Consider the following 13937-nt stretch of genomic DNA (forward strand, 5'->3'; position numbering starts at 1 on the left):
AATTAGGTCTTGCTAATCTAATTTGGATTCAAGAAGGAATCATACTTGGAGATTCTCCCTTTTCCTACGCATATATTTGAATATTTAGCAAGTAAAATGGAGGCCTACATCCTATTAGGGTACTTCCATTTCACCACTAAACACTTAGTATCAAATTTTCTACACGATATCCATTCATTTGAGAATTTCCAAGTACATAATGAAAAGATAATGGAAAATCAGTTTCATCATCAAAATTTGATGAGTATCTCTTACACCCTAAGAATAAAAAGAATGATGACATAACACAAACTTGTGGGTATAAGTCTTCCAAAACCATGAATATATCAAATATCTCTCATGGATCAAACTATGTGAGAGTTTTTTTTGCTCAACATTTTGAATTACTCACAATGATTTGTCATCAGGAAAACAAATTAATCAAAATATATTCTCTCGATAATTAATTACCATGAGTGATTCAAGACCTTCAGCAAAAAAACTCTCACATAGTTTGATCCTAAAGAATGTTTAAAAAAAAAAAACTTCTCAATAGAGTGGGAACAATCATATCTACATTGGTCAAAGAAAAGTAATCTGGTGACAAATATTTTCACAAGTATGAAAGATAATGCAAATTAATATGTAACACATTTCTAGAAATGAGAACAATGTTAGATAGCCAAGGCAAATAATTTGGTTTTGTATGAGCATAGAGCTTTGAGAAGCTTTTTGATCTATTATTTGACTCTAGTAATGCTGCTTGAAGATGTATTTCTCCAATATTTTTCTTAAATAATTTGTCTTAATATCTAAAATAATATTATGCACAACAATATCATGAAAAATACTTAGCATATCCTCTCAAGACTATATAAATATATCACAAAAAATATAATTTTGAACTTTAGAGATCAACATAAATTATGAGATCAATTCCATGTTGTGGAATTGATCCAAAACAATGAAACAATAATATTGATGTATTGATGTAAATCGCACCCTCATACTTTCATGCTCATTTATGACTCACTCAATGCTCCTTTTTCCATGCCCTTAAATTTGACCAATCTTGCTTAACCCAAGGCTTGATTGAGAAGTCTAGCACCTTTGTGCATCCCCCAACCTATTTCATGTTGGCAAGTGATCAAGTATGAAGACTCGAGTTGAATCAACAATAACTAAAATAATAAGAATGATTGTTGATTAAGTTTTGGTTATGAAATACATTTAAGTCTTATGTAGGAAACTATGAATAGTCAGAATATTTTTATTAGCGAGCTTAGCAGGATAATCAATAATGGCCACGATTTTTGATAATGGAAGTATAAGGTCTATATATTCTAAAAATATGTTCTCTTATGTTTAGATAATGGTTGGAAAATACTTTGAATGGAAGGTATGTTGTCTGGTTAAGATCATAGTATTCATATTAAGTTTGGTAATTGAGAAATTTGGCCTAAGGAATTGAATTATTTTACCAATTCAATTGCTTGGCATTATAGGGATGACATCCTAGATGTTAACCCTTTAATAGAAGATCTTAATAATTGGTTTTGGTCATTGTGCCACAATTATTATGAAGACAATCTAATGACAAATTACTTTGAAAATGTATAAATTGAAGTCTATTTTTGCACACAAGCATGGGACAAGACATGCAAGCTTTATATATGATGTACTGATGAAGTCATGATGATGTATTGATGGTTAGATGCAAGATTTGACATTTGGTTAGATCAAATGTGAAATAATTTAGGACTAATTAGAAATTGTGATGTCAAAACAATCATTTTGGTATTGTAATCACTATCCTTTTGTATATTGGATAGTGAGCTCCTATTGCAATACAACTCCTAATAAGGTTGAGACCTCTAACAAGGTCAAGTACTCTAATAAGGACTAATGTACCAAATGCATGTAATGACTCCTAATAGGGTCAAAGGTCAAAACAAAGTATTTTCATATTAGTACATAGTTGTGAGTACCATCCCCACTAGGGTTTTCCCTAGGCCAGGGTTTCCTAAAAAATAAATCATGGTGTTATGAGTTCTTTATTGTTATGTGTTTTACTTTTCAATATTGTTCTTTATGGATTCTTATGGTTAAGTTTGGAGATTATTAGTTGGTGTGAAAGTGTTGCAATGCCAATTCACCTCCCCCTCTTAATATTGTCTAATTCTAACATTTCAATACTATGGGGATTGAATTATGGCTTTAGGAACCCCACTTTAACCATAAAAGGGTCAAAATTTGAACCCTTTAATGATTGGAATCTGCTAAGTAGGAATATGTTAGGTTGCTTCAAAATTATCAATACCTTTCATGAGATTTAATATAAAAGGAGGTCTCACCCTCTCATTTGAACATCACATAACAAGGAATTCATCTCTCATCGAGTAAGCATTTCATTAATTCAAGGCAGTAAAGGAGGAGATCTAGCATTAAAGGATTCAAGTATTGAAGATGACATCCATGATCAAGTTCACATGTTTTCTCCATGAGTGAAGACATGCACGAGCTCCCTTCCTAGCATCAATAGCCTTTCATGAAGGCTTTAAGACAAGGAGAATTCATAGCAAAGGTATAACATTATTGATTCCACATTCTTTACTTCAAATTCAAGGTTTTTTTTAGACATCTTCGTTGTAGAGAAGGTTCAATCCTTCCAAAGATCAACTGAGGTAAGCCTCTATATGACCTAAGCACTATTTTCCCTTCTTATTATGTGTAGTTTTTAAGATACAAGGGAGAAGAGTTGAGTAGATTGCACAAAGATAACTAGATTTCAAAGAACCGAAAAAAGGATGAACATTGTCAACTATTGACATAGTTTACATCTATCAAAATAATTTGGCACATTTTTTTGTGAAACTTATCGAGCCAAATTTTGTTCACAATTTCTACATCAAATATCATTGGGACTAGGTTGTCTATTGAAACAATTCTTTACTTTTAAGACTGAATTCTAGTAGCAAGTTCTTTTATGTTTTCTCTTTCCAAATCTATATTTGGAGTTGTCATATTAGATATATAGCTTACTATTTAGGCTGATTATTGTTCAATTTCACATCTTTGAACCTAATTCATATTTCATGATATCCAATCATTTAAATAAAACTTCAACAAAAGAAATAACTTAATTACACATTCATTGTTTTATGTCTAACTTTTAGTAATTCAATTGATTTGAAGTTGGGCCAATTAAATATTCCTTAATAAAAAGATTGACAATTTTGAATTCGATCTCAATGGTCCTTATTTCCATCCTTTTAAATTGATACAAGGGAAATTGTACACAAACTAGACGTCCCTCTAGCAACTCCAGACATGGAAGAAGAATAATTTCACTTTACGTAATAATTATTCGATTATCAAAGAACATATGATTACAGCACAATATTGAGTTACGCGGATAATAATACCCAAAATAGCAATATATCCCGATTCTGTAAAAGAACGGCCATTGGTGAATTGAAAGTGAAAGGAATCCACACCGTTTCTAAAGTCGAAATTTACGCAATTCCTACCTTCCAAAATTGCAGAAACCATTACGCATTGCTTGCCATTCAACAGGTACGAAATCGTATGTAATTTGCATTTTCTCTTTTATAATTCAAAAAACCCTTAGAATTTTATTGGCCCTGCGTTAAGAGCCACCATACATTTTCCTTCAGAAATCAAATCAGTACTTTATCTAAAGATGACGATGGAACAATTCAATCTCTCTTTCACTTCCCCTTCTTCAATTGTAGGACTTGTGGGTTATAAAAGCACCACGAATTCACAAAACATACCTCAAAACATCCCGAAATTGAATAACACATACATTATTGTTAGTATAGTGTCAGATTAATGAGATCGAAGAAACTACATAAACTATAGCTCTGGAAGGGACAAGGAAACGATTATGCTTCAGAACCGCACGCACTTCTTTCACTAGATCCGCTTCTGCGAATTTATTAAAAACTTTGTTGGAGCCTCCAACTGTGCAGCGTATAACATGGTAGCCGAAAGGCTTGGATTTGTGAAAAAGAAGAAGGAGAAACTTTTTCCTTCCTTTTTGACTGTACAATTTTTGTAGATCGACTCTCTAACTTTAATTGACTTCATATTAAAAAAATCTATATGGAATTAATTTCTAAAGATTCTTCTAGTAGAGTGAGTCACTTTGCCTTTAGATTTGCTTATTAAGTACTCGAAGAGAGGTGATGGCATCGAGACTAACAGGTTGACAATGGTAAAACAGAAGAGAAGAGAAAGGGAACATGGACGAAACAACACAGGAGATTGATGGGTCCAAACACTAACACAGAAAGCAACATTATGTAAAAGAAATTATCTAAGTTTCCAGGTTCATCAGAAACTCCGGATAAACCTGTACCTGTCCTGGTCTCACCCTAGCCAAATTGCATTTTTAAAAGGACAAGTCAAAAGTAACTTATCCGAAAGTGTATTTTTTGAAGAATTTGGAGTCAGATGGATAAGCAGCATTTTTCCCCGAATGGTTTCTGATCGAAACCCAAGTAATTGAAATGAATTTAGACTTTTTTTTTTGATGGAGGGTTCAGGCCTGCGAGGCAACCCAGCAAGGCATGAAGCCTGTGAGCTACCAACCAGCGAAGGCCACCACATAGACTTTTTAGGGATCTGTTATGGACCCACTTGTGCCTGAAACCTCTTTGGCTTAGGGCCAAAGACTGAGGGGCATCCACACCGTCAAAATCACCCTGGACACGATCCCAGCCTCATCCCTTATGATGTCGGAGCCTTGCACTCAGCAAGACTTGATCCCTGGTGGGCTCTTTGTGAGCCATTCAAATCCACCAGTAGACCAAGGGCCTATTTTGACTTATCTTCACATTTATGGTTTCACCATCGACATCACATTATCAATAATTAGCTTTGTTTTCAATAATGTATCTCAATTTTGTACAATTGTGGCTATTTTATATGTTTCTATTATATGTATCCTGAATGACTGAAATCAGCTGTATCAAACCTTGGGAAAACAAAATATATGAACTGCCAAACTCTCTTTAAGAAGGAAATGCAACACTATTCCAATGATTGTAATCCTTTAAATGAATGTACAAGGGTAGAAATCAAAAGGAAGGAGAAGATTTTCATAGCTCAAAACCAGAACCCAGGTAGACTGAAAGAAAACACCTGTCATACATGGAAAGGAGAGGATATCTGTAGTGCACAACATAGTAGGAAATCTATAATCATTTCATTATGCAATGTCCTGCGTACAATTATATTGGATCATCCATATCGAGACCTTAAGACTTGAGTCTGCACTGTGTCTATGAACTCATTAAAGATGTGAAATTAGAAAATCATGCTAAATTTATGACATAATCAGGAGAGAAAAAGACTTTATTAAGAAGCAACTTTATCCTATTTTTAGCCCCTTTCAATAGGGGAGAGTAGATATGTTTTCAGTGCCATAAATCATTAGTATTGTGGGCATAATTAAAATCATTTCATTTCATTTCCAGACATTTATAATATTGTATTGATATAATATTATAATTCTATATACCTTCAGTCCCTCACCACTTCTCTTTACTTCCCAACTTTTTGCTTTATGAATTTCTATTTGTTGAACCTTTCCTTTGTTACTATGGTAAAATGCAAGCAAATACTTCATCCTGCTCATTCATTCTGTCAGTTCCTTGCACTAGCTCAGGGAATTGGCAAGGAATGTTATGGCTTTAAGGTGTGAGTTTGATCTATTTATGCTTATATATAGTCAATGAAATGGTACCAGAATAATTTACTTATTCTGTTCATGGGAAAAACTGCAGGAGAGATGGGGTTGCATTCTTCAAGCTGTATTATTACAGAGAAAACTTAATACAAGCCATGTCATTTGCATTTTTAAAATGGATTATCTTTGTGATAAGTGACCTATATCTTCACTTGACAACATCCATTGACATTTGTTGAATACGTTAGTTGGTAACATCTGACATATTTATCCAGTGCAATAATCATTATGGGGGCAACTTAATCAAGGTATTGCGGTCATGAATATTAGCCTAAAACAGTTATCTTGTACGTGCTTCTTCTTGTTGAGATCTCATATCCTAAGTCTAGATGCAGCATGTTATGGAGAAACCAGTTCTTGGATGTTCTGCCTGGGATTCATGCCTGTTCTCATCCCTTACATGGGTACTTGTTTTGTGGCCTTGAAGTATGTAACATGTATCAGATCTTTAGAAAAATCAAACATCTTTAGATCAATTTATAGTTTTATTGCAATTTGAGAGAGTGCCAAGGAAGACATGGCCATCTCTTGTGCTTCTCGAAATAGAATAGTTTAAAATTACAAATATTTCATATTGTGGTACTTTATTTGCTTGGGTTTTAGTCATCTCAAGATGATTTCAATTAAGGGCCACTAAATTTTTATGACAAATTTTCTCTTTAATGTTGGTCAAAATTGCTAGGGCAAAGAGACTCCCATTAGCATATAGATACCTTTAAGCATTTTTTAATATGGGGAAAGCGTGGTGAATTCATTCACCAATTTGGTCTTTTCATCTTCTTGTCTCTTTCTCACCGGCAAAAAATTTGGAGTATGTTATGTCTTATGATGTTATAAGTTACCCTTGTCTCACAATTCCTACCTAGGTGGGTTTAATTCAATTACAAATCATCCATTCATGAAATGATTTTAGTTACATCCATGAGACCCTATGGGGCTATGGGACCGCTGATTGCACTGGCTGCTACAAGCCTACAACTACTCAAAAGACTTATGCGATACGTCTTCTCCCAATCCTTTTGATGCAGTTCTATAATGGAGCCAACTTTTAATGTTTTGATTTTCACATATTTGGTTTGCATGCCCTTCTACTTTGGGCATTCTAAAGACACAATGTTCCCCTGTTTCTACTTTCCCTATGTCACAAACAATACGAACCATTTGTTACCATTCTTCTTTTGGTGTTGTCCATATGTTTGTCGCTAGTCCTTATTTAAGCAATTAGAGTATTTTCTCTTCATTTTACTTAAGATATTATATAAGATTTTTCACAATGCTAAGCTGGATTGAACACGACAATGTAATGTTATTTTTTTCTGCTTGTTTTCTTCTTCACTTCAGTGGTCTAATTTTTCATTCACATAGTTTTTTATGTCTTTTTTGCAGTTTGGGCGTTTATTTAGGCTGATATCCCAAGTATTCATCCACATCATTCCATTTCACCCACATTTTTCTCTTCTTGGGCAACTCATCTTTTGCAGCCCCAAGTGACTCGAAAATTTTAATGTTTTCTATTTTAGGAATAGCTTAACTTGGTCATGATTGTTGTTTCTAAATGGGAAGTTCTTGTTTCTGCAAGGATAACTTCATAGTTGACTCAAGCCTTGATTTTGAAATTGTTAGTGATTAGATGCTTTTGGATCCTTTCTCTTTGCCACAATCTCAAACTTGACATTCTGTTAGCTCTTAGCTTGCAGCCATATAAGACCACTGGTGTGGTAAGTAAACCAGATAGGATCTTGGTGGTCCATGAACCCCACAACTTGGTATTTCTGCACTTATTTTGAAGCACACAAAGAGTTCTTTGTCCTTCTCATATCCTTTTCGTCTTACATGTGATCCAATTGAGTTTGTTGTAAAAAGTGAATGCCAAGATAATGAGTATTTTGCCACTAATTCAAGGGACTCTCCTTCAAATTCAAAGTTGAAATTATTCTTCCTTTAAGAAAATCATAATTTTGGTTTTGCTGATATTCATTTGCATACCTATGTCTTTATAAAAGAGCTCTAAAGTCCACAATTGTTTTCTCTAATCTTGGTTTGTCTTTGTTTTTAGAATTAGGTTATTGGCTAAGTTACCGATCCTGGTTCAGATATGGATTCAGCTTCATGGGTTTGGAATTTTTTTTGGGGCAGGTTCTGTTTCCGCTGGTATATATCTACGTAGATATTTTCAAGAGTATATATACATATTGATATAATATAAAATTGTACACACACACACACATCATAGATTCATACATCTAACATGTTCAATGTTCATTCATCATTGGTTAAAAAATTCAAATATATAATAATAATAAGATTTAGGTTAGAAGTGTGATACTCATAAGTCCATAAGTGCCAATAAAAGTATAAACAAAATACTTCATATATCATATTCATAATTTGCAAAAGTCTCAAAATGCCATTGCATTATGAAAATTCAAATTACGAGCCATAGTTCATTTTTAATATTCAAATTCTTCATCATCATCATCATCATCATCATCATAGGAATCAAGGTCAACATTTGGTTCCACTTCAACTTCATTTAAACTGCTACCCCTGCCATTTGCTATGTACGTGTCATATGGAAGAGCTGCCTCTTCTTCATCCACAAAGTCCTGGGCAAGTTTTGTGACCATGACATCTAAATCAGACTAGATTCCAATTCCTTGTCGCACCCTCACGATACTCTAGTTTCTTATGCAATAACAGGTGAAGGTTCGAGTGTATGACGACCAAATACTTTGCTTTTTTGGCACCCAAACGAGTACACTTGACCAAGTGGATGAAGTATGTACTCCAATTAACTTGTTGAGTTTACAACAACAATTAGTATGTAATTTCAATATGATAACATCATGATCATGTGAAAAATAATATTAAAAAAATGACACATACTTGGGAGAGAACCTTAATTGCAAGAGGTTGCACAAAAATGGAGCCTTGACCATATGTGTACCGCCATTCATCAACATCCATCCTATATTGAGCATGAAGAGTGTTAAGCCATGATAATTGGTAGATACCAATTAGGCAAACTTGGTCAAGACAATATTTTGAGTTTCATCATCATCATATGCAACCTTCTAACCAAAAGCAACCTTTGCATCTCTATATGGCACCACCCTCCTTGGTTGTAAAACCCTCTCTTAGTTTTAAAACTTTGGCGACAAAGCATATGCCAAGCGATGTTTGGGGATGGTCATCTTGTTCCAGTGGTCAACGATAATTTTTTCCATAACTTTGAAAAATGTTATGTTCTTTGGCCACTATTATTGCTTTTATGTTCTCCACCATGGTGTCCATGCCATCATAAATTTCACCCAAACATAGGTGATCAATATCAACATACATAATCATGCTCATAACGGGCTTGGTGAATTCCAAAACATATTCTACACGATCCCACTATTCATCATCAAGGACCAATGATTAGTATCAGCATATCTAACCATGCTCATGATGGGCTCAATGAATTCCAAAATGTATTTCATATGATCCCGCCATTTATCATCAAGAACCAATGCTTTTACTTTTTGGACTCTTTCTATGTTTGATTGGCTTCACAGGCCCCACAAAGTGTTGATGATCAAAGCACTCAAGGCTTCTCGCACCTTCACAAGCCATCTTAAGGCGATTGTGTGAGATGCAAATTGTGCTTTAGCAACCCAACTTGGCATAAAACAAACATGCCATATATCAATTTCAACTATAAATTTTTTTAAAATAAAAATTTAAAACTAGAAAATAAATATAAAAAACAAAATTAAATTATATTTACAACTTTAATGAAGAGGTCCTGAACATGGCTTGTGTCATGTGATTGTTAGTCACAAACATTTGTATCTCCTTGGCCTTGTGTAATTTTTTTTTGACCCATTCAATTTGAGTGCCAATCTTTTGCATGAATAAATTGAGTGAGTGGACTGTAAATAGTGTCCAGAAATTGTGATTATATGTGGCCTCCACTATAGCCCTAGCTGCCCTACAATTTTTGGCATTGTCTGTTATAACTTGGACAAAAAATATAGCCCACACTGTCTAAATTGATTTCATGAGGATATTGGCAATGAAACTTGTATCTTTCAGTTGCCCTTCACTATCCATTGCCTTCAAGAACATCACGCCTTTAGGTAACACCACTATAATATTGATCAAGGGCCTATTCTTGCAATCTTTTCATTCATCATAAATGGTGGACACACTTGTTTCCGTCTATGTATCCTTGATCACTCTCAATTATGTCTCTGCCAACTTACCAAGGCTTTCTTCTTCTCCAATAAAATGATTTGCACCTTCTCATACTTGAGACTTAGGGGGTGTATTGCAAGGGGTAGTCATTATTTCCTGCCAATAAGGTGATTTAACAAGGTTTAATGGAAGCCCGTTGGTATAGATGCAACAAGCAACACTTTGATTAGTAACTTGTCTAATTTCACTTTTGAAGGCCACCTCAAATGGGCCTCTTTTTCATGCAACAATTTGTGGTTCGGAACCTGGCAATGTTGGCAAGAAAGGATGTGGGCTAGAGGATTTTACTAAGCCACTAGGAGATCTCCTTGAGCTTGTTTGGGCAAGGAATGGAGTAGTCTTTCCTTTGTTGCTTCTCTTATCAAGTTCCCCTTGTTCTCTAACATATTGCAAGATTAAACGAGTTGGCAGCTCATCCCCATCTTCCCCTTATAGGATTTCATTCCCTTTCCAATGCTGGGATCGAAGTGAGGCTTCACTCGAAAGTATGAGCTTGAATACTCTATGTTGCAATAATTACACCTCCAAAGAAAACTCCCACCACTAGGCAATGCCTTAATCATTGTTGTGTAATGCCAAAGTTGTGAATCTACATCAATTTAAAAAGGGTTTGCCCCAACAACTGAACTAAAGCCTCCACTTTCACTTCCTACCATTGTTTCTAACTTTGACTAATGAACCTAAAATGGAAAATAGAAATCAAGACATTATTGAAAAAAAATTAATTGAAAAAATTGGCCATAACCCTTTAATATGTATACGAAGTATAAAAAAGTAAAAAACTAGAATTTAAAAAAAAACTTGAACAAAGTAAAGATTCACTCACCTTTGACCCATAAATCTGCCTCCCCCAATGATTTCTAAGCTTTTGATGCAGATCTTAGTCCTTCACAACATTCACCTTCGAAGAAAAATGCTACAGCTGTGCAACAAAGCAAAAAAGGTGAGAAATGCTTGAGAGATAAATGAAATATCCTCAAATGACCAAATGTATGCTTTATGGTTGAAATTAGGGCCCGTTTGGTGAGTGGAATAGGAATACGTATTTCAAAAATTGTGAGTTCCTTGTTTGGATGCACCAAAACGGGATTGGAATTCGAAGCAAAAATGGAATACGTATTCCATTTTTGGCCCAAAAATGGGGTTTTGCAATTCCACCAAAATAGGTGGTATTGGAATACATATTCCTATTCCATTTTTTTTAATTTTGAAAACATAAATTTTCGGGTCCGCGAATTGCCATCAAATATTGGCTGAACCAAACAGAGAACAGGAATACGTTCTATTCCAGAATACGTATTCCAGAATATGTATTCCTATTCCGCTCACCAAACGGGCCCTTAGGGTTTTAGATTTAAAAAAATAAAAAATGGCATGTGAGGCCCATTTTTGGTCGCCAACAACTTTGGGTGCCTTTGATTTCCCCCAGATTCTTCTTGGGTCCCTCCTAGGTGGCTAGATCCACAAGGACCCAATTGCTTGGGATGGGCCTTGCCTGAACTCAGTTTTTGAAAGAACTAGAAGCGAAACAAAATTGGAATTAGATGTGGGGCATTATAGAGGAATTTGGTATCTTAGATTATTGGCATAAAGTGAGAGTTTCACTGCATAGTCAAGGAGAACCTCTTTCGCTTATATTTGTTTATTTATCTTCTAGCTTGTCAATGTATATCCCCAAAGAGAGTTAGAGGTGGAGGACAGCCATATGTGATGCTCGTACCACTCACGACAACTTTTGTCAACCTTGTTTGCATTTTGATTTTAGCCTTGATTTGCTCATGTATCTAATATTTATCATAGTACCATGGGGTTTTTTGATGGGGAATGGGATTTGAGGTAGGTTAGAGGGACTTAGAGCATAAAATTGGGGATGGATGGCGGATGATGGCAAAGCGATGGTGGGGTGTGGCACTGATATATATATATATATATATATATATATATATATATATATATATATATATAAAGAGTTATAAAAAGATGTATTAGTGTAAGAAGTATAAATAAAATTTGGCAAATTAGTAATACTAAAAAAGTACTAAACTTTGAACTGAGCATCAACAATTTAACTTTGAACAATGAAAATGTCAAAATTTGAATTTCTTACCATATTCAAGATTTCATAATGATGATTACAAATGTACAAAGTTATCCCAAAACTACTCATCACTAGAATTGTTGGACTGCACATGGTCAAGCTCCTTCAAACTAATACAGTAATACCAACCAGCCCTGCCTGTGTAACCGTAGCATCCTCACACAAACATATATAGTACTTGAAAAAAAAAGTTATAAAAAGATGTATGAGTGTAAGGATTACGAAGGAAAATTTGGCAATTAGTAAAACTTAAAAAGTCCTAAACTTTGAAATGAACTTTAACAATTTAACATCGAACAATGAAAATATCGAGATTTGAATTTTTTACCATATTCAAGATTTCATAATGATGATCACACATTTTCAAAATCATCCCCAAACCTCTCATCACTAGAACTGTTGGACTGCACATGGTCAAAGTCCTTCAAACTAATACCAACCTGGTCTGCCCATGTAACTGTAGTATCCTCATCAATCTGTGCTGTCTCCTTCGGCTTTAAACCCCATTGCACTCCTGGACATTCCTTTTACAGTAGCATGTTGCAGTCAATAAGATGCAAGGCACTGTGTACAACCACAAGATTTTCTGTTTGAAAAATACTTAAAACTTGGTGTAGATCCTCTTCTTGTAACTCCACAGCCCTGTTTCATTTGCAGGACTTAACTCTCACTCTTTTACTCTCATATTCACACCATCAAAATTAGGATTTGAGGGTGCTTTGTAGGGCCTCGTTGGGGCCCATTGGCCATGAGAACTAGAATCAATGGAAAATTTGTTTTTTTTTTTTTTTTTGGTATTTTATTTTTGAAAACATCCCCATCCTGGAAATGTGGGTTTTTCTCGGGGGATGGGGTGCAGAGGAGACATGTCCTTGTGGAACACTTATTTTTATGTAAGTAGGTGAAGGCTTAAATGGATATTTTTATGTAGATGTTTAATTATTGTGGGAATTTGTTTGTTTGGTTTTCAAATTTTTAAGATGAACTCAATGAGTATTCATTGTACAAATTACATTTTTGCATCTTGGTGATAATTTCATGTCAAGGGAGCTCTCTTAGTACACAAGCATCTTTAAGCATATGATGGTAACTAATTAATGTGTTTGAAGAGTATTTAATTCACCATTTTTTCATTCTCGAGTATCCTTGCCTTATTGACAAAGCATTTGGAGCATGTAATACCCCTTATAATTCACCCTTGCCACACAATTCTTGGTAGCATGGAACTAACTCAATTACAACCCACTCATGCATCTATGTTATTTATGTGAAAGCATTTTTAATTAATGGCCAGGCATCCCATCATACAAAATGCTGCCAACTTATCTATTGTCCTTAAAACTTGGCAGTAAGATTAATAAAGCTAAACAGTTGAGCAGCAGGAAGCAAAATACTTCCTTCTAACTTCCATCCTTAATAACTTGACAATCATACTCCCTAATTAAAAAACTAGAATAATACAGAATCCAAAAATCTAAATTTGTAATGCCCGAGTCCTTGCATTAGCTACTCAGAAAGCATACACACTGGATCCAAAAATAGCTAATCCTCTTAAAATGCAACAGATGCAATGCTCAATCCATGTAAGTGATACAAAATTACTTTTTAATTTGTGATGAGCATTATGAAGGTAGAAGGGGAGCTGGGCTGGGAGCATGGCTCAGTATTTAGGTATCTCAAAAGCTCATTTTCCATCTCCTGAAACCCAAAATCGGTGAAGATGCTGCCATTCTGAGATGTGTTCATTGACCACACACTTTGCTTTTACTAAAATCACAACAATGCTACAATGCAGATTATACACTTTATTAACCTTGAAAGGCCATCAATATCATTACATCTGTT

The 13937-nt window shown here is 34.7% G+C and overlaps 1 protein-coding gene across 1 annotated transcript in view; it reads left to right on the forward strand.

Annotated features, from left to right (window-relative positions):
* Positions 1-3345: 3345 nt before the first annotated feature.
* Positions 3346-13937, forward strand: part of ARPC3 (actin-related protein C3) — a gene marked incomplete at its 5' end in the record, with an annotated part of 45690 nt that continues 35098 nt past the window's right edge. The window contains one exon of the mRNA XM_089816599.1: positions 3346-3555. Within this exon, the coding sequence (XP_089672725.1) occupies positions 3346-3555 (210 nt within the window). The remainder of the gene's footprint in view (positions 3556-13937) is intronic.

The sequence above is a fragment of the Cupressus sempervirens genome, chromosome 3 (assembly GCF_028749045.1).
Source record: "Cupressus sempervirens isolate cs-2001-9-10 chromosome 3, ASM2874904v1, whole genome shotgun sequence".
NCBI classification, from domain to species: domain Eukaryota; kingdom Viridiplantae; phylum Streptophyta; class Pinopsida; order Cupressales; family Cupressaceae; genus Cupressus; species Cupressus sempervirens.